This window comes from Castanea sativa, chromosome 5 (assembly GCF_040712315.1).
Source record: "Castanea sativa cultivar Marrone di Chiusa Pesio chromosome 5, ASM4071231v1".
Lineage (NCBI taxonomy): Eukaryota > Viridiplantae > Streptophyta > Magnoliopsida > Fagales > Fagaceae > Castanea > Castanea sativa.
In genome coordinates this window covers 28317234-28337148 of record NC_134017.1, presented here as the reverse complement: position 1 = coordinate 28337148, position 19915 = coordinate 28317234, and the positions used below count along the sequence as shown (strand labels likewise).

At 35.5% G+C, this 19915-nt stretch overlaps 2 protein-coding genes and 1 pseudogene across 2 annotated transcripts; 2 read left to right on the top strand and 1 right to left on the bottom strand.

Annotated features, from left to right (window-relative positions):
* Positions 1–471: 471 nt before the first annotated feature.
* On the top strand, positions 472–8731 carry LOC142637064 (CSC1-like protein ERD4). The gene is made up of 6 exons (XM_075811353.1): positions 472–874; positions 5467–5612; positions 5961–6242; positions 6631–7475; positions 7842–8097; positions 8213–8731. Exons 1-6 carry the CDS (start codon positions 604–606, stop codon positions 8552–8554), a joined length of 2142 nt encoding a protein of 713 aa, XP_075667468.1. The 5' UTR covers positions 472–603; the 3' UTR covers positions 8555–8731.
* Positions 8732–11672: 2941 nt separating this feature from the next.
* LOC142633470 (hyperosmolality-gated Ca2+ permeable channel 3.1-like) overlaps positions 11673–19915 on the top strand; it is a 98068-nt pseudogene continuing 89825 nt past the window's right edge.
* LOC142636735 (phospholipase A1-Igamma1, chloroplastic-like) lies at positions 17615–19505 on the bottom strand. Its single transcript, XM_075811022.1, has one exon. The coding sequence runs from the start codon at positions 19372–19374 to the stop codon at positions 17803–17805; it is 1572 nt and encodes a 523-aa protein (XP_075667137.1). The 5' UTR covers positions 19375–19505; the 3' UTR covers positions 17615–17802.

The following is a 19915-nucleotide window of genomic DNA, read 5'->3' as shown; positions in this document are numbered from 1 at the left end:
CATCAAGATCAACTATGTCACAAGAAAAATTAAGTGGATTAGCTATATTATCAATTAAAAAGAAAATGTTACCGAAACTTGAATGTAAAAAATTAATTAATAATTTTGATTATCAAAAAGCAAGAAAAATAAATTTTAATTGAAAAAATAAAATAAAAATATAATTACATATAATAAAAGGCCCGTATAAAGCTCTCGCCTAGGGCCGAAATTCGTTGAGCCGGCACTGCCTTTACCTCCCCAAGACTGAAAGAAAAAAAGCCTGACAAAGCAAAGCAAAGAGTACCCCACATCTCCACTACCGGCAAATCATCCTGAAGGCATTTTTTCTTTTCTTGAGCTCTTTATCTTTCAAAAGAAGAATATGGCATTGCTTTTTTTGGCAATGAATCGTAACTGCAACGCCTCCTCCAGTCAATCTTCATACTTACAGTACAGTATCTTCTTTCCTCTTTATCTTTTGCTTTCCTTCTTTAATGATGCATCAACCCGCTTTTCCCATTTCCAATACACTCGTAAACCTTCTTTTTATTTTTGTGAGAGAGAGAGACGGAGACAGAGGCAAATTTAGATTGTTTGTTTGAGTTTTAGAGAGAGACCCAGATGGATTTCAGTTCGTTCTTGACGTCCTTAGGGACGTCCTTTGTGATATTCCTGGTTTTGATGCTGTTGTTCACATGGTTGTCGAGGAAGCCAGGGAACACCGTGATTTACTACCCGAATCGGATCTTGAAGGGTTTGGGTCCATACAAAGGAAGGTCCAGTACCCGGAACCCGCTTGCTTGGATCCAGGAGGCTATGTCCTCTACGGAAATGGAAATCATCGCCATCTCGGGATATGACACTGCTGTCTACTTTGTGTTCTTGAGGGCTGGTTTGTCTCTGCCTCCCTCTCTCACTCCGTCACTTTCTGCATGTAATTTTGGTCAAGTCCTTGTAGGATTACAATAGAATTCTATGATCACAATCTTTTCCACGATTATTCTATGCGACTGTTTATGAATGATAAAAAAAAAAAAAGTTGTAGTTTAATGTGAAAGTGGTAGATTACTAGATAGGGTAGTTACGGAAAGAAAAAGTGTGATAATAATTGTGGTCATAAAATAACTCGTAAAACTATTGTCAATCGACTTTTCCTTTTTGCAGAATTCATGTGAATTCTTTTTTTTCTTAGAATCAGGTCTGAGTTAAATTGTAGACAAATTACTTACGTTGGTTTTTGTTTTTTTTTTGGAGGATTCTTATAAAGCTATTGTTTAATATTTAATATTATATGATTTTAAAATTAGAAAAAGTTTAATTTACTATTTGGTAATTGAAGAGATTATTCATGTGCAGTGTAACTTGTTAAAAAAGTTCACATAGATAATCTTATAATTTGCCATGTAATGAGTTGAAAAAGATAGTTTTAGACTAGTTTGTAACCAAACTTTGTCTAACAATAAAGCAATAGCATAGGGAAGGAGGTGATTCAAGTAAGGATGTAGTTGCAAAAGATATTTGGAGAAGTCAAAGTGTGCTATAGTTGCAAATGTCTTCCTAGGATTACAAGATACAATCTTTTGATAATTTCCCTCAATATTGTAGTTTGACTGTTGAGATTTTTAGTGGGCACAAAAGTTGTGATCTGTATTGATATTTGAGGAATTGGAATGGCAGAATAGCTTGCAAAAACACATCATTGTGTATGTAATTTTAGAATGTGTCATGGGTTTAAGTCAAAATTAGTCTCTTTAAAATTGAGGATAAGAGTTTCTACCAATCTCCTTTTCCAATCCCATAAAACTGGAATATTTTACATTAGTATGGCATTTAGTATTTGGCTATATTATTATCTTTTCAAACAAGAAAGGGATAAAGGAATTTAATTTTCAAATAAGAAAGGGATGGACTTTTATTTTCAAATAAGAAAGGAATAAAGGAATTTCATTAGTGGTTAATATTTTTTTTTTGATAAGTAATCAGAAAGCTTATATAAATGAGAAAAAGAAAGTCATACAAGAAGTTCATGATGATGAACAACAAGAGAATGAGAAAAACTACTAGGGAACAAAGCTAAGAGAGGACATAAACACTGAGAGAGAAGAACAATTAGTAAACCCCCAACACCGAGACCACTCTAATAGACTACGCTGGCATAAAAGATTTAGCTCAAACAAGGTCTTCTCTTTGTCCTCAAAGGAACGGCGATTCCGCTCCAACCACACAGTCCACATTAAGCACCCTGGAATCAAATTCCATATGTCCGACTTATCCTTTCCATGCCACTGATGCCAGCAAGAGATCAAATCCGCCACCGATCCTGGCATAACCCAAGGAATCCCAAAGGCCTGAAGCATCGAAGACCAAAGAGAGTGGGTAACAGGACAGTGCAGGAGAAGGTGGTTAACCGACTCCCCATCCATGCAACACAAACAACACCTATTAACCAAAGGCCTACCCTTAAGCATGAGGTTATCCAGGGTGAGAATCCGGCTATGAGCAGCAGACCACAGAAAGAACGCCACCCGCTTAGGGATCTTAGGTTTCCAAACCCCCTTCCAAGGAAGCCAAGAATCCGAAGCACCCCGGATCGCGAGGTAATAAGACCGAGCATCAAACATACCATCCCCTTTGAGCCTCCAATAAAGGATGTCTCTCCTACTACCCTGAGGGATACGAGCTTGGATAAGCCAGAGAAGAGAATACGAAGCCGCCAACTCCCAATCCTCAAAAGCTTTATAAAACGTTATATTCCACACTCTAACAGTACTCCCTTCTGGAATCCACAAAACTTCTGAGATACAGGCATCCTTGACCGATGAACACTCATAAAGCTCAGGATAGAGAACTTTTAGAGTAGCATCACCAACCCACCTGTCATGCCAAAAGCGGATACGAGTGCCTTCCCCCACTACAAAAGAAAGATGCTTAGAAAAGTTCTCCCAACCTTCATTAATGCTTCTCCAAAGGCCGCACCCATGGGACCTCCTGCAAGCCCTAGTCCTCCACCCCCCAAGCCCCTCTCCAAATTTAGAAGAAATAACACGACGCCACAGGTGGGTATCTTCGTGGCCATATCTCCACAACCACTTCCCTAATAAAGCCTGATTAAACGACACCACCTTTCTTAACCCCAATCCACCCTTCTCGACGGGAATACACACCTTATCCCAGGCCACCAAAGGATATTTGAATCCCCCCTCCGAAGACACCCAAAGGAACTTCCTCTGAATATATTCCAATCTAGCCGCCACAGCTTTAGGAATTGTAAAGAGAGATAGAAAGTAAGTCGGGAGACATGAGAGAGTGCTCTTAATTAACATGAGCCTCCCACCCTTAGATAAATAGAGACGCTTCCACCCAGAGAGCCTCTTCTCCATCTTTTCCAAAATAGGATTCCAGATCAAGGGGGACTTAAAAGAAGAACCCAATGGCATCCCCAAATACTTCATAGGCAATTTGCCTACTCTACATTGCAGCACATTAGCCAAAGCATCAAGATTATTCACCTCCCCCACGGGGACAATCTCGCTTTTCCCCACATTGACCTTCAAACCCGTGAACGCCTGAAAACAAGACAACACCAGCCTAATAGACAGAAGCTGCTCCATAGAGGCCTCACAAAATATGATGGTGTCATCCGCAAATAAAAGATGGGAAATACTCACCCCAAATAGAATTCACAGCCTCCCACCTCGGAAACCCCGAATAAGATTACACTCCTCTCGTCTTCTGCACAGCCTACTTAAAACCTCCATTATCAAAAGAAATAACAACGGAGATAGCGGATCCCCTTGTCTCAACCCACGAGAGCTACCAAAAAAACCCTCAGGGGAACCATTTACAAGGACTGAGAATCGAACAGACGTAACGCAAGCTTTAATCCACCTCCTCCATTTCTCCCCAAAACCCATCCGGCCCAACAAATAAAACAAGGCCTCCCAGTTTACGTGATCATAAGCTTTCTCAATATCCAGCTTGCAAACCACACCCGGAATTTTGCTCTTCAACCTGCTATCCAAACACTCATTAGCAATAAGCACAGAATCCAGAATCTGCCTTCCGCCAACAAACGAATTCTGAGTCTCAGAAATGAGATTATCCAAAACCCTCCTCATCCTATTGGCCAGCACCTTAGACAACAGCTTATAAACACTACCCACCAAACTAATGGGGCGAAAGTCTTTAATGTTAACGGCACTGCACTTCTTAGGAATTAAAGTGAGGAACGAAGCATTTAAAGACCTTTCAAACGAAGCATGCCGATGAAAATCTTCAAAAAAATCCATTACATCCCTTTACACGACACTCCAACAATTCTGAAAAAAGGCCATGGTAAAGCCGTCAGGACCCGGGGCTTTATCCCCCTCCATCTCCTTAAGAACCTGGAAGACTTCCTCCTTTGTAAACTCCTTCTCTAGAGACACCCGATCCCCCTCTTCAATACGGGCAAATTCTAACCCATCCATAGAAGGACGCCCCACCTCAGTTTCCTTATACAGCTCTTGGTAAAAGAGGACTATTTGAGAGCGAACATCATTCTCTTCCTCATAAAGGATACCGTTCACCTCCATCCTTTTAATTTGATTAGCATTTCTATGGGAGTTTGCTAATCTATGGAAAAACCGAGTATTATTATCTCCCTCTTTCACGAATAATGCTCTCGACTTTTGCCTCCAGGAAGTCTCCTCAAGAATAGCCAAGTGCTCAATGTCCCCTTTGAGTTGGAGACGCCGAATCTGATCCTCACTAGAAAGACCCACTAGGTCCTCTCTCAGATCTAACCCCATCAACTCAGTCAACAAATTCTTCTTTCTAAAAGCCAAATCACCAAACTCCTCTCTGATCATTAGTGGTTAATATAATCTATCCTTTTGAGAGGCGCTATGAAGTGCAGAGCCTCCTCCATCAAATTATAAAATAAATAACCGAGTGGCAAGTGGATATGTTTAATCATAATCTTGTCACTTGAAAGTTTGTCTTGGTGTGTGACACTATTGCAATTAGCCTCACTGAATTTTTTTTCTTGTTAGAATGACATACTTACAGACATATACATGTGTGTGTAATATAGGTTATTATATATATTATGAAATCTTTAACTAAAACCACATTGTATACCCATATTTTAACAAATGAATGACTAAAATTATTGTTAGTTTAATTGAATAAATGATAATCTGAAATCTTTGAAACATACAAATGATATGAAAAATGAAAATCCTTAAGATAAGATAGATGATGAAGCATGTAGTTTTTCAGTGTTATGCAATGGTTAGGTCATTTTATGGTAGTGTAACAGTTGTTCCTATACAACATTTCAACTTAATGGGAATGAGTAAATGTCACTTTTGCTGTCCAAACCTTAAAGTAAAGGTTGTATTGATATGTTAGCCATACATTACTTATGTCTCAAAACATGTTACCTTTTCCAGAGAAAAGAAACAAATTTCTTATATCCTCCTTTTCCCAATTAATCTGCAGTGTTGGGAATCTTGGTTTTATCTGGCATAGCGCTGCTGCCAGTTCTTCTACCAGTTGCTGCCACTGATGATAGCTTGAAGTCTACAGCAGCCAAAACCAATGGGAATTTCAGCGATCTTGACTATTCATACATGGGAAATGTTAAAGTATTCTACACTACCTTTCATGATCTGGATGAATAGTTCTATTTCTTTTATTCTCTCAGCCTCAGGACATAGGATATCAAATGATCAAGAGGACTTAGATATTTATTAATCTTGTCAAAGTCCAGATAGTAAATTTCTCAACCACCAAATCATATTTCATGCATATCAAATGAATACGTTCAGGGAATCAGGGGCACAATTTACAGAGCTAGTGGTGCCATCAAACTAATCTATCGTTTCTTAATGAATTCAAACTATTAATGGCTTTCTATTTTGTTTGTTAGTTAGCTATCTATTCCTGATCATTTCTTCTGAATTCAGTTTTCTGTGTTTCATTGTAAATGGCAGGCGAGGAGTCCTCGCTTGTGGGCATTTCTGATAGCCACTTATTGGGTATCATTTGTCACATATTACCTGCTGTGGAAGGCCTATAAGCATGTCTCTGGACTGAGAGCTGATGCTCTTATGTCTCCTGCAGTGAGACTGAAACCAGAACAATTTGCCATTCTTGTTAGAGACATACCTCCAGTCCCTGCTGGTCAAACAAGACAAAAACAGGTTGATTCATACTTTGAAAGTATCTATCCGCAGACGTTTTACAGATCAATGGTGGTCACAGACAACAAAGTGGTAAGGCATTGAGTTGCTATATATATATATATATATATTTTTTTTTGTGCATTAATTTGACTGTTAAATATTGCACAGTACTTATAGAATTGTTTACATCTATGCACTTTAAGTGATATATTTGTCCGGGGAATTTACTTTACCATAATTTATCAGCTTTCGGTGATACTAAGTAAATTATTATTATAATATATGGATATATCATATTTGAAGGTTCAAATTTAAGACAATATTTCATTTGAAACTGAATTGTGCTAGCATTCAAGATGAATTAGAAAATATACCATGGGCCAGATGATTAATCTCATTTGACTTGAACAGTTCATGGCGTGTTTTTACATTTTTGGGGGTGGTATATGTTATTATAAACATTGATTGATTCTGTTAGGTGAACAAACTTTGGAAAGAGTTAGAAGGGTACAAGAAGAAGCTTGCCCATGCTGAAGCAGCATATGCAGAGTCAAAGAGAGCTGGCAAACCAGAAGGAGCAAGGCCCACTAACAGAATTGGCTTCCTTGGTCTGATTGGTAATAAAGTTGATAGCATAGAGTACTATACTAAAAAGATTAAAGAAGTAACCCCAAAACTGGAATCAGAACGAAAAGTCACTCTCAGAGAGAAGCAGCAAAATGCTGCTCTGGTCTTCTTCAAGAGCAGGGTGATTGCAGCTTCTGCAGCTCAGAGTCTACATTCTCAAATGGTTGACAAATGGACAGTTACAAATGCTCCTGAACCTCGCCAAGTGATATGGACTAATCTTAAAATCAAGTTCTATCAGAGGCAAGTACGACAATATGTCGTTTATGTTATTGTGGCCTTGACGATAGTTTTCTTCATGATTCCAATTGGATTTATTTCTGCTTTAACAACATTGGAAAATTTGAAGAAATATCTACCATTTTTAGAGTCAATTGTGAATTTGGACGCGATCAAGACAGTGTTGGAAGCTTACCTCCCTCAGCTTGCACTCATTATTTTTTTGGCTTTGCTGCCCAAGTTCCTTCACTTTCTCTCCAAGGCTGAGGGAATACCCTCTGAGAGTCATGTAGTAAGAGCATCTTCAGGGAAATATTTTTATTTTATAGTGTTAGATGTGTTCATTGGAGTGTCGGTGGGTGGAACATTGTTCAGTACATTGAAGACCATTGAGAAGGATCCTAACTCTATAGTTTCCTTAATAGGGAATAGCCTGCCACTTAATGCGATGTTCTTCCTGACCTATGTGGCTTTGAGGTAAGATTATGATTTTTGCATTTCTTATGTTTATGGTTTCTTTTGTATTCTGTAACACCGGAAAAAAAAAAGGTTCTTGTTGATGAGAAGGCTGTTCTTTTGATCATGATCTAGAGGGATAACCATTTTTGGTGACTCAAAGGTTATGGAAAATAAATAGAACTATATTATTTCTATTGGTGCCAATGCACCCTTTGTATCAAAATCTGGCTTATCCCATTTTTTTGGATCAGGATTTTGATGAGATAGATTGTCTTCCAGATTTGTTTTTTTCTTTTAATACATTATTTGGTCTTTTATTTTTGCATACCTATCTGCTTGCAAGAGGTCACTTTTCATTTGATTTAATAATTCTTTGTTTCCCAGGTTCTTTGTTGGCTATGGTCTTGAATTGTCCAGAATAGTTCCTCTAATTATATTCCATTTAAAGATGAAGTATCTTTGTAAGACTGAGGCAGAGATGATGGAAGCTTGGCTTCCAGGAGATCTTAAGTATGGAACTAGGGCTCCTGGTGACATGTTGATTTTCACAATTGTCCTCTGCTACGCTGTTATGGCTCCTATTTATATCCCATTTGGTATAGTTTACTTTGGCCTGGGATGGCTAATTCTTAGAAATCAGGTAAAGTTAATTTATGTTTTTACCAATCTCTTTGCTGAGCTCCAGCATGCTCAACTATTTGCTTCTTTTTTTTTTCATGTCAATTTAGTTTTCTTTCTTGTGTTTTATTTGACAGGCACTCAATGTTTATGTTCCATCTTACGAAAGCTATGGAAGGATGTGGCCACACTTGCATACACGCATCCTTGCAGCTCTAATATTACACCAAGTTACAATGTTTGGTTACTTTGGGGTGAAGAAATTCTACTATGCACCATTCTTAATTACACTCATCATACTGTCCCTGATATTTGGCTTTGTCTGCCATAAGAAATTCTACCAATTTTTCTGTGATACACCTCTGGAAGTTGCTCTCTGCGATTCAAAGGAAATTCCTAATAATAATATGGAAGTAATTTTCAAATCTTACATCCCACCAAGCTTAAGTTCTGAGAAGATTGATGGTGTACCAGTTTGAAGACGCCTTGTCAAAAGTTACAAGATCAGGGTCATTAGTTTGATGTACATTTGTGTTTGTTGGTGTTTGTAATCTGGTTAGCAAAACTTTTTTTAAATTTAGCATATTTGTTTATATGTTAAGCATTGGGAATCATGACATTGGGTTGTCTGTAATATATTATGTTAATTTGCACCAGTTGTGTGGAGTTATATTATTATTCCTGTTTAATCTTTCACTGTCAACTCAAAATGATATCATTGAATTATCCTGGATTAGCAACTGTTGCTTACATTTTAGGTTATTGCATTATTTTGTCATACAATGTCTTCGATTTGGTGAGGCTTATTTTCCTAGGTTTTAAAATTTCCTTCTTAGCCCCTGACCATTTTCATTACATGAAATAAAAATAGATTAGAGTTTCTCACTCACGATCTAACAATGAATCCAAGCTGAGTTGTTATAATTACTAAGAATCGAGGCCCAGATCAGAGAGCAGGAAACCAAATTGTTCACCTAAACTACATGTTCTGCCATGGTGTGCCATCACTTGGATTTACCAGACTTGACTCTTTGTTTCTCTATGGCTTAGTTGTCAGTTATCTCGCCTAAAACTACAGTTGATGCGCATTCTATAATGTCAGCAATCATATCTGAAAATACAATCACATGTCTTCAACTAATCATCAGTTTAATACTAGATGACTTTCTATGTACATTATGACACTTGATTTCTATGTGAATGTGAACAATGACATGGAATTGTCTTCAAGTGGAAAGACAGTTATTTTCTTATCTTTCAAAATTTTAGAGTGTCTTATAATAATTTCTAGTTTGGTTGAATCTTATATTTCTGTTATTGCTTTTTTTTCTTTGGTACTTTCAAAGGAATTTTTGCTCATTTTTTCATGTAAGCAGCCTCCATTGTTGTAAGCTTTCCAAATCTAATAAGTTAGTCTAGACAAACCCCCCACACACATACAACAATACATGCATATGTGTACATAAACCATAATATTTTTTAATACTATAATTAGTCATAATTCATTGAATAGAAAATTAGGTATTTTTTTAGGTACAAGATATTAGGTAATTAAATTCAAATACATAAGAGTCTGTTTGGGAACTGCTTATTTAGTTGAAATTGAAAATTTTTTGTTGAAAGTATTGTAGATAAAACTAAAACGTAGATGAAATAGTATAATAAAACCATAAATAGTACAAAAAAGTATAATTGGATCAAATAATAACAAAAATAAGCTGAATAGTAGCAAAAATAAGCTAAATAGTAACAAAATTGGCTTTTTAAGTCAATGCCAAATACAACTTAAGTGTATGTATGTGTGTATATTTGCTTAAGTGATGTTGTATTAACCAATGAAGAACAAATGATATATTTTTTTTCCAAGGACAATTAAATTTGATACAACTATGTGTTTGAATTCAAATAGAGAACCTGTATTGTACCTAAGTTATTTTGATATGAGACATGAATATATATATACAAAAAATTTTGTGATACAAAATTCTTTTACAATATTCATAATGAAATTCTTAAATTTTTATTTTTAATTTAAATTACCAAATTAATCGTCTACTAAAGTGAATAAAAAAAATAATGGAATCAATGAAGTCTTCAAAAAAGACATAAATAATTCAAAATTTTAACAAATACAAGAAAAAATATTTACAATAAAAAAATTAAAATTAAGAAAACTAAAAGTATCAATTGGTCAATATATTTTTAAGAGCACTATGGAGTATGGACTAACTCAAATTAATAATTGGGAGGGAGGCCAACTCCTATTTTGGTAGGCTATATTTTTAAACTTCTTAATAATTGTATATGTTATAAAAAATTGAAAAATTTTATGATAATATTACTATTTGACTCATATTTTAAAAAATATGTTTGCATATATAAGGGTATTTTGGGAGTTTTAGTTTCAATTTAGACACAGTGTGAGATATAGTTTTCTAAGTGCACTATATTAATTTATTCAATTGAATTTGGATACATGATTACATTGATTAATAAAGTATAAACAATATTAGTTTGTACTAAGAACAGTTAAATTCAATTAGTCTAAATTAATTTAATTGGAAATCTTACCTCAAGAACTCTATTGTACAGGTGAGACCTTGCATAGCTAGATGAACTTTGACCTCACTGCAATCCCTCTAGCTCCAACTTTTGCAACATCTGTCTTCCATGAATGTCACGTGCCCAAGGTTGTCTTCGATTGCTGTCGATTCATCTATCCTTGGAGAAATTATACTGTCTTCATGATGGACTACGTCATTTGTTCATCATTCCAGTAAAAGACTTCCATCTATTTAAAATTACTGAGTTAGTATTTAATTTTTATTTAAAACTCTACAATTTTAAACAGGTGAGAATCTTTTACTTACTTATCCACCATGAGAACCTTATAATTTTTCCTATCCTTGATGACCCAGTCAATGCCTTCTTCATCTTCAGTGACAGTTTTAAGAATTTTTTTTTTCTTCTAAATTAGTCATTAAATAAGAACTTATTACTTATAATTTATTGTGAAAATATTGTATACTTAATGATACTCTTTTGTTTTTTCTTAACCAAATTCTTGAAATTTTGATCTCAGTATGTTTAATATTTTTCTTGGGATTTTGAATTCAAGGATTTCTATTTATTTATTTTTTTTTACTTAGACAAAATAGGTTAGTTGATAGATATATAATTTTTTTTGCTAGTCAGGTGTGAACACCTGACTTCAATGTAGAGCTGCCACTGTTGGCCTTTGCTTAATTTCCCAGAAGTAGCTTGAAACATTGAAAAAGCAAAGCAAAGAGTACCCCACAATTACCAGGTACTCTTCCTTGAGGTATTTTTTTCTTTCATTTTTCTCTCTTTTATCTTTCAAACAAGGAATATGGCATTGTGTTATCAAAATAGAAAAAGAAGAAGAAGAAAGGAATATGGCATTGCTTTTTTTGGCAATGAATCGTAACTGCAACAACACCTCCTCCTCCTCCAATCAATCTTCATACTTACTTGACAGTCTTTTTTCCTCTTTGTTAAAAAATATACCATCCTAACGGTTACCTTTGCTTTGAGAGAGAGAGAATGAGTGTTTTAGAGTTTTAGAGAGAGACCCAGATGGATTTTAGTTCCTTTTTCACGTCCTTACGTACATCTTTTGTCATATTCGTGGTTTTGATGCTGTTGTTCACATGGTTGTCGAGAAAACCAGGAAACAACGTGGTTTGTTGCCCGGAATCCGTTTGCGTGGATCCGGGAGGCTATTTCCTCCACGGAAAAGGACATCCTCGCCATCTCAGGAATCGACACTGCCGTCTACTTTGTGTTCTTGAGAACTGGTGTTTCTCTCTTCTTTTGGCCAAGTTCTAAATTCTAACAGAACTATTGTCGAATATCAATCGAGTTTTTGCCTTCTTGGTGGTTTTTCTTTTTGAAGGGATTATTGTAAGCTACTGTTTAAGCTTTACTTCTATCTCTATCCTTTAATAATACACAAAAAGATTTATTTTATAAATCTAATGAGTCTCACAAATCACAATATTTGGATCCGTTTATCTATAATTCAATACAAATTTAATAGGATAAAATACTAATTTGGTCCTTAAACTTTGTTAAAAGTTTGTTTTTCCTCCCTAAATTAAAAAAAAATAAAAATTTCATCCCTAAACTTTGTAAAAAAAAAAAAAAATTCAATAGTTCAGAGACAAAAATAGGGATGTAAAAAAAACTTTATTCAATAGTTTAGGGATGAAAATCAAATTTTTATCAAAGTTTAAGAACATAAGTAAAACATTTTCAATAGTTTAGGAACAAAATGTGAACTTTTAATAGTTTAGGAATGAAAAATAAATTTCTTAAAGTTTAAGGATAAAAATCAAATTTTTGGTAAAGTTTAAGGACCAAAATAGTATTTTATCCAATTTAATATTTTAAAATCTAAAAATATAAGGGTATGTAATAATTTAAAATTTAAAAATTATGTGGTATTCTCTATATTGTTAGATCCATGAGATAAAACATTAATAGCAAAATTGAGATGACATTATAAAAATGATAAAATTTAGATAATTGTGCAATGGAGAAAGGTCACCAAATTGCCCATGACCCTCGGGCTAGCAAGCTGCAACCCACTTGGATAATGGGCTCTCTAGCCCAATACCATTGACTAAGGACTCATGGGCAGTCTAGTAGCCCAATGGGACAGGCCATGGGTGCCTACTAAACTAGCCCATTAGCCTAGTTTGTTGGATGGGCCTATTAGCCCGGTCCGTTAACTCATATTTTTTAACAAAATATTTTGAATGGAGTGAGGATGTGAGAAAGTAATTCTTGAAGACAAGACACCTAACCACTAAGATACTAGAAGTAATTGAACTCAATTATTTCTAAATATATGTTTTGCTAATAGCCTAGTAACTTTGATTTTTTTTTTTTAAATGTTGGAAATTTTGGTTTATTAAAAAGATAGAAAAAAAAACTATTTAAAGCCTTAATGAAAATAATTATTAGGTTTTGACCCTAAAAAATTTAAATAAGTTTGAATTCTTTGATTTTATCATTTAAGAAATAATTTGAGTCTTACCTTAAAAAAAAGGGAAATGAAAAGCAATTTAAAAAAACCTTTGGATAGCCCATCTGACCCCAACCTGCTGAAGACAAAATGGGTATTGCCCATGAGTTAAGATTTTTCCTTTCGGCTTGGCCTGTCTACTGGTCAATGACCTGCTCGGCCCAGCCCACTAGGCCCATGTGCCTAGTAAAAACAGGGTGGGTCAACTCAACCCAGCCCATTGTTGACCCTAAGCAATGGGCATAATGATTCTTTTTATTCACTGTGATGTTTTTGGATTGCAAAAGTTGGGCCTTGCGGATTTGAATTTGGGTGCTTAAATCAAAATACCTTTTTTGGATTTGTAGTTAACAAATGGAGCGTTGGCATTTGCTTTCTTTTCATAATTTCCCTCAAATTTGTTGGTTAAATGTTGAAATTATTAGCAAGTTTCCACATATTGTTATCTGTATAGCTGTTTGAGGAATTGGAATGGCAGAATAGCTTTCAAAATGCATCATTGTCTATGTAATTTAGAATCTTCATTATTTGGTTATATAAGAGGTCAGTTCTAGGTGTGATGGCATGGCAAGTACCCTTTGCCCAAGCACGGTCATTAGTGGCTAATAGAATCTTTCCTTTTTGAGAGGCAATATGAAGTGCAGAGCCTCCTCCATCCAAATCATACAACAAAGAACCATGTAGGCATGTTTAGACAATGTATGTGCCACTATATTTCTTACTGGTATTTTCATGATTGATGCTGCACCTCCCGAGCACCAGCCTGATAATGATAAGGTTTGCATCCGCAGTGATTATGCCCATAGAATCTAACTACTTTAATAAAGGGGAAAGTATGGATTACAACTAGCAGAGAGAGAGAGAGAGAGAGAGCGAGCGAGAGAGAGAACCTATAACACATGCAACTATGTGCAAATGCTTAGCTTAAATGTGAGATTCCTCTATGGCAAAACACTCAGAGAGAGGCAGATATAGAGCCTGGAAACCTCTGTGCGAGTGCTTAGCTCAGTAGCGAGATTAAGGACTTCAATTGAAAATCTCTACCAAAATGCTTAACAAAATTGTGGAATCAAGCACTTCAATACATGAAGGGAGATCTGCCAGCTTCAAGTAATCATAAACTTTTCACTAGTATGTTTGTCTTGGTGTATGAATCTCCCACCACTGAATTTTTTTCTTGTCAAATTGACATGATTACAGACTTATACATGTGTGTAATATAGGTAGTATGTGAATTCTGAAATCTTTAAGCAAAGCACATTGTATAGTATACCCCTAGTTTAACAAACGAATGACTAAAGTTATTAGTTTAATTGAATATATGTTAATCTGCAACAATTTGAAACTTGCAAATGATATCAACATGTGAATTCCCTTCTTTATCAAGAATGAAAATCCTTAATATAAAATAGATAATGAAGCATGTTAGTTTTTCAGTGTTATGCAATGGTTAGGTCATTCGAGAATACTATTCAGTATCAGTTGTGCCTTATTTACAACATTTTGACTGAATGGGACTGAATGAATGTCACTTTTGACTGTCTGAACCTTAAACTAAAGGTACCTAAGCATGTATGGATATGTCAAAACATGTTACTTTTGACCTAAGCATGTTAACTTTTCTGGAGAAACACAACAAATTTCTTATATTCTCTTTCCCAATTAATCTGAAGTGTTGGGAATCTTGATTTTATCTGGCACAGTGCTGTTGCCAGTTCTTCTACCAATTGCTGTCACTGACGATAGTTTGTAGTCGACAAGAGCAACCGCAAGCAATGGGACTTTCAGAGACCTTAACAAGTTATACATGGGACATGTTAAAGTATTCTACCCTACCTTTCATGATCTGGATGGATAGTTCAATTTATTTCATTCTCTCCGGACATAGGTTGTCAAATGATCAAGATGACTTAGATATTTGTTAGACTTGTCAAAGTGCATATAGTAAAGTTTCTCAACCACTAATTAATATCTCAAACATATCAAATGAATATGTTCAGGGGCACAATTTGCAGAGCTGGTGGTGTCATCCAACTAATATATTGTTTCGTAATGAATTCAAACTATTAATGGCTTTCTATTTTGTTTATTAGTAAGCTATCTATTCCTGATCATTTCTTCTGAATTCAGTTTTCTGTTTGTAAATGCAGGCGAGGAGTCCTCACTTATGGGCAATTCTTATAGCCACTTATTGGGTTTCATTTGTCACGTATTACCTCCTATGGAAGGTTTATAAGCATGTTCCTGGACTGAGAGCTTACACTCTTATATCTCCTGAAGTGAAACCAGAACAATTTGCGGTTCTTGTTAGAGACATACCTCCATTGCCTGTAGGTCAAACAAGAAAAGCACAGGTTGATTCATTTTTTTAAATTATCTATCCCGAGACATTTTACAGTTCGATGGTGGTCACAAAAAACAAAGAGGTAAGACATTTTTTTGCTATGTACTTTTCTTTCTGTGCTTTAATTTGACTGGTAAATCGAGATTGCATACTACTTGAGGGATTCCTTATTTCCTATGCACTTTGTTAGGATATATGTGATTTATGTTAGGAATATATGTCAATATTTTATGTAATTGACTAATTTTTTTGACAAAACGCACTTTACTTGTATTTGGGTAGATTTAGGACGTGTTTAATGCTTCAAGAAATAAGGTTTCAAGTTCAAGTATTAAAGCTATGTAAATTTGTCCAAGAATTAAGTGAAGAAGTATTGTTTATTAAAATTTGACAGCTAGTATCTATCGAGGCTTAAAAAGCTGTTTCAATTCGTGGCTCGATAGTTGCTCGATAGATAGGGTATCTGTCAAGATTTATAAAAAACAGATTTTTAGTTCTGATTTTCATCCAATTCGTATGTGTTTGGGCTTTCTTTTCTCACAACCCTTAACATATATAAGGATTATTTTAAGGACTGTCACAGTGAGCACAATTGCACAAGTGCGAAGCAAAATGTTATTCATGTAAATTGTGACCAGAAACTTAGTTTGCTCTAGTTCATCTTAAAGAAGCTGTTGTGTTTGTACACCGTAGGGTTTTGTGACCAAAAAATTTTGAGATCTTCATCGTGTGATGAATTAAAGAACTTTGCAGCTAATATCCTTTTCAAGTTGGTGATCAATTCGCGTACTGGGATCCGCGCATCTATTGGTTAGTCACGTACTGGGAGCCATACAATACAAGGAAAGATTGTCATTACAGAATAAGTCCAATTGGGTATTGGGGTAAGGGTTCAACTGTAAATTGGTATAAGGTACTAGGATTTCTTTACTTGTAACTACTTGTTGTGATAATAGTGAATTCTCAAGAGTGATGATCTTAAAATCACCTGGTGGGGTTTTTGCCTTAGAGATTATCCCCATTTGAAAACAAATCACCTTGTTAGATTTATTTTCCACTGCATTTTACTTTAGCTGGTGATTTTTTTGTGCTGTCATGTACATTGCATGTTAATTTGATTAATTAATAAATTTGGCTAATTAATCAATTAATTAATCACAAGGGTCAATATATTCTTGGCCTATCACACTTTAAGTAATATATTTGTTCGTGCAATTCATTTTCTTCTTTTAAGTAATTTCTTAGCTTTTGATATGCTAAATTATTAATATAATACATGGATATTTCATATTTAAAGGATCAAATTTAAGACAATAGTGCATTTGAGACTAAAATGTGCAAGTTTTCACGATGCATTAGGAAAAACTACCATATGTCAGATGATTATGTCATTTGATTTGAATGGTTTATGTTGTGTTTATACATTTTTGGAGGTGCTATATGCTATTCTGTTTACATTGTTTGATTATGAAAGCTTGGATTTGTGCTAAAAACACGAGGAGTTTAGACCCCCAAATTAAAAAATTATGGCTCGGTTGATTTACTCTAACTTAACTATGTGTGGAATAGAGTAAATGCAAACGAATAAACAATAAAACTACTCTAAGTCATATTCATCATATATCAACAATAAAATGAAAGCTAAAAGAGTAGAAAAGAAAGATGCAAATACAAGATAACACTAAGACGTGTTATTGAAGAGGAAATTGAAGAACTCGACGAAAAATCTCTCCGCCGCCCTCCAAGTGGTAAATCGATCCACTAAACAATAAGTTGGGATACACGAATAGCAAGAGACCTTTTAAGCCTAATTTACCTAATGCACCTAAGCCTTCCAAGCTTCTACTCCAACAAGACTTCTCGGAATTGTGTCTTGTCTAGCTTTTTGGATCTCGCAATTCAGCCCGATTGCATCCGCCAACACTTGGCTTCTTCCAATGTTTCCCAGCAGCACCAAAACCCCACTTTACACTTAGATTGGATGTGGTAAGTGTTTGAACTATCGACCACTCAAGGATATGGATTTGGAGAGGTAAGAGTTTGAGGAAAACCATAAAGTATTGTGTAGAAGATTGTGGATATAACAATCTCTAACTCTCAAGTGAGTATGCTAGAGTTTTCTCTCTAAAAAGCACACTTTACAATATGTGGATAATGAGAGTATATATAGTGTGGGTGAAGACATGGTGTAGTAAATATGCCAAAATAGCAATTTAGAATACAATGTCACAAATCATTATCAATTCAAGTGCCCAACATCCTCAACGAAACTCAGAAGCTTAAAGCTCAAAACTGCTTGATATTATAAGTTGAAACATCTATGTATCTACAAATTAATGCAGTTCATTCTCAGATACTACAGATAATGGAGAAGGAACATCTTCAGGTTCTCTACACGGTTTAACCCACCTTCCATGTTTGTTAAGCACAAGCCCCTTGTAAGGCAATTGATACCAAAACTTAGGGATCCTCAACTCCTCAATTAGCATATCTATTGTCTTGTTCACCAATGCAACATCTCTCCGAGCATTCCACCTAAACTTGCGCTGCTTGCCAAGAAATCCATCTAAGAGATGGAGGTATATCTCCAAATTATGGCTGCCTATCAAATCAGACTCACGCTTTAAATAAGGTGACATGAACATGTCAAGTTTCAACTGGCTTTCTACATGCCTATAAACCCAATTGAATTTTTTAGTAACAAAATCAAGCTTATGAAGAATATTGTTACATATGAACCCTGGAAATTTTGGGACTATATCTTGCTTAACTACAATGCGTAGTGTTTTTACCCCTATTTCATCAAGCTTTTCCTTAAATGCCAAGTTCCCAACCCTTGGTGCTCCAAAAGAAATGACACTAATGGGAAGGCCAGGGATTGAAGTTGCAGCTTCATAAGCATTGAGGAGAGCTAAAGCACCACCAAGGCTATGCCCAGTGATGGTGAAGCTTATTTCTTCACCTTTTGCTTTATAGAACTTGATGAGTCTATTCACTTCTTCCATGACTTGCTCAGAAGCACTCAACTTGTTATACCTGGTGAACTCACTCTTTGATTTATAAATACTACGAAACCCATGTTGGACCTTTATTTTCCCATCCCCAATACGCTTAAGTATTGCCTTAAGATCGGTGAACCATTCAGTTGGAGCAATTGTACCTCGCCATGCCATGACTATGTCTCTTCTTCCAATACTTTCTGATTCTTCATCGTTGCTAACCGCTACATAGCCCATCCAATTGGAATCTTTGCTCCATGTTTCACCTAGATGTGACCTCTCAAACCAACTCGGAACATCTACATGTGACATGGCGTAGATGTACTTGGTAACCTCGTAACCATGATTTGTTAGGCCTAATTCTTCGAAAAGCTTGTGCCGGTTGTATCTACAACTCCCACAAAACTCGGACAAAGGATCAAAGTCAAATCCATCATAAGTAGCCTGCGCAAATTCTCCATATTTAATAATTTCGCGTCGAAGCCAAGGATGGAGAGGGTCAAGAAGATTGTCCCAACTGTGCAAACCATGAATTTCACGCCATTTTGTTGATCTGTTTTCCTTTGGAGACTTGGTGGGAGTCATTAGATCACCCCAATCTATAAAATCTGAAGCTGTGTATGGCAATTGGAGGAGGGATAATAGTGATTTTGTGACATGATGAGAAGCTTTTTTCTTTGCATGTGCTTGTTGAATTGACTTAACAGCCTCCTCTGCTTGAACCCGGACTAGGGAGAGTTGTTTCACGCTTGATGCACAAGTTAGATGAAAACGATTAAGCTTCATAGTGGATGATGATGCCTTTTTGATGGCCTTCCAAGTTACACCAAACTTCAACTTCAATACCCATTTGGTTTTCTTTGCTTCTTTTTCTTTTCTGACTTGCCTCAATGGTGATACCTCCATGATGGTCTTAAGGGGGTTATGCAAGACAACTTGTAATATCAAATTAAGGATGAAGATTGAACTGATCAAAAGAAAGAAAGAAAGATGAAGATTGAAGGAGATTAATATCAGCTTGTGTTTTGTTTTTGAAAATCAATGTTAACTTATGTTGGGTATGAATGAGACTTATATATACACAATGATAGTAGGTTGAAGTTTGATAGAAGCCTTCAGTTTGAATTGTTCAAGCTCACGCCTTTGACTGTGAAATGTAGACCTTGACTGTGAAATGGTAGACCTTGGTAGTTGAGACTTGGAGAGGTAGTTGAGACTTGTAGAGTTGGACTGGGTTTTTCCTCTGAGACGAGGTCATGTTCATTTCAAAAGCCAATTGTTACAATATTAGATTTTTTTTTTCTAAATAAAGTAAGTCATCTATATATAATATAAAATCAAATCCTTTGATTTTTTGTTGACAATTTTAAATTTTGACACATCAATTTTACCAGCCTCATCAATTTACGCCTCATTATAATTTATTTTAATTAATTGATTAATTTAT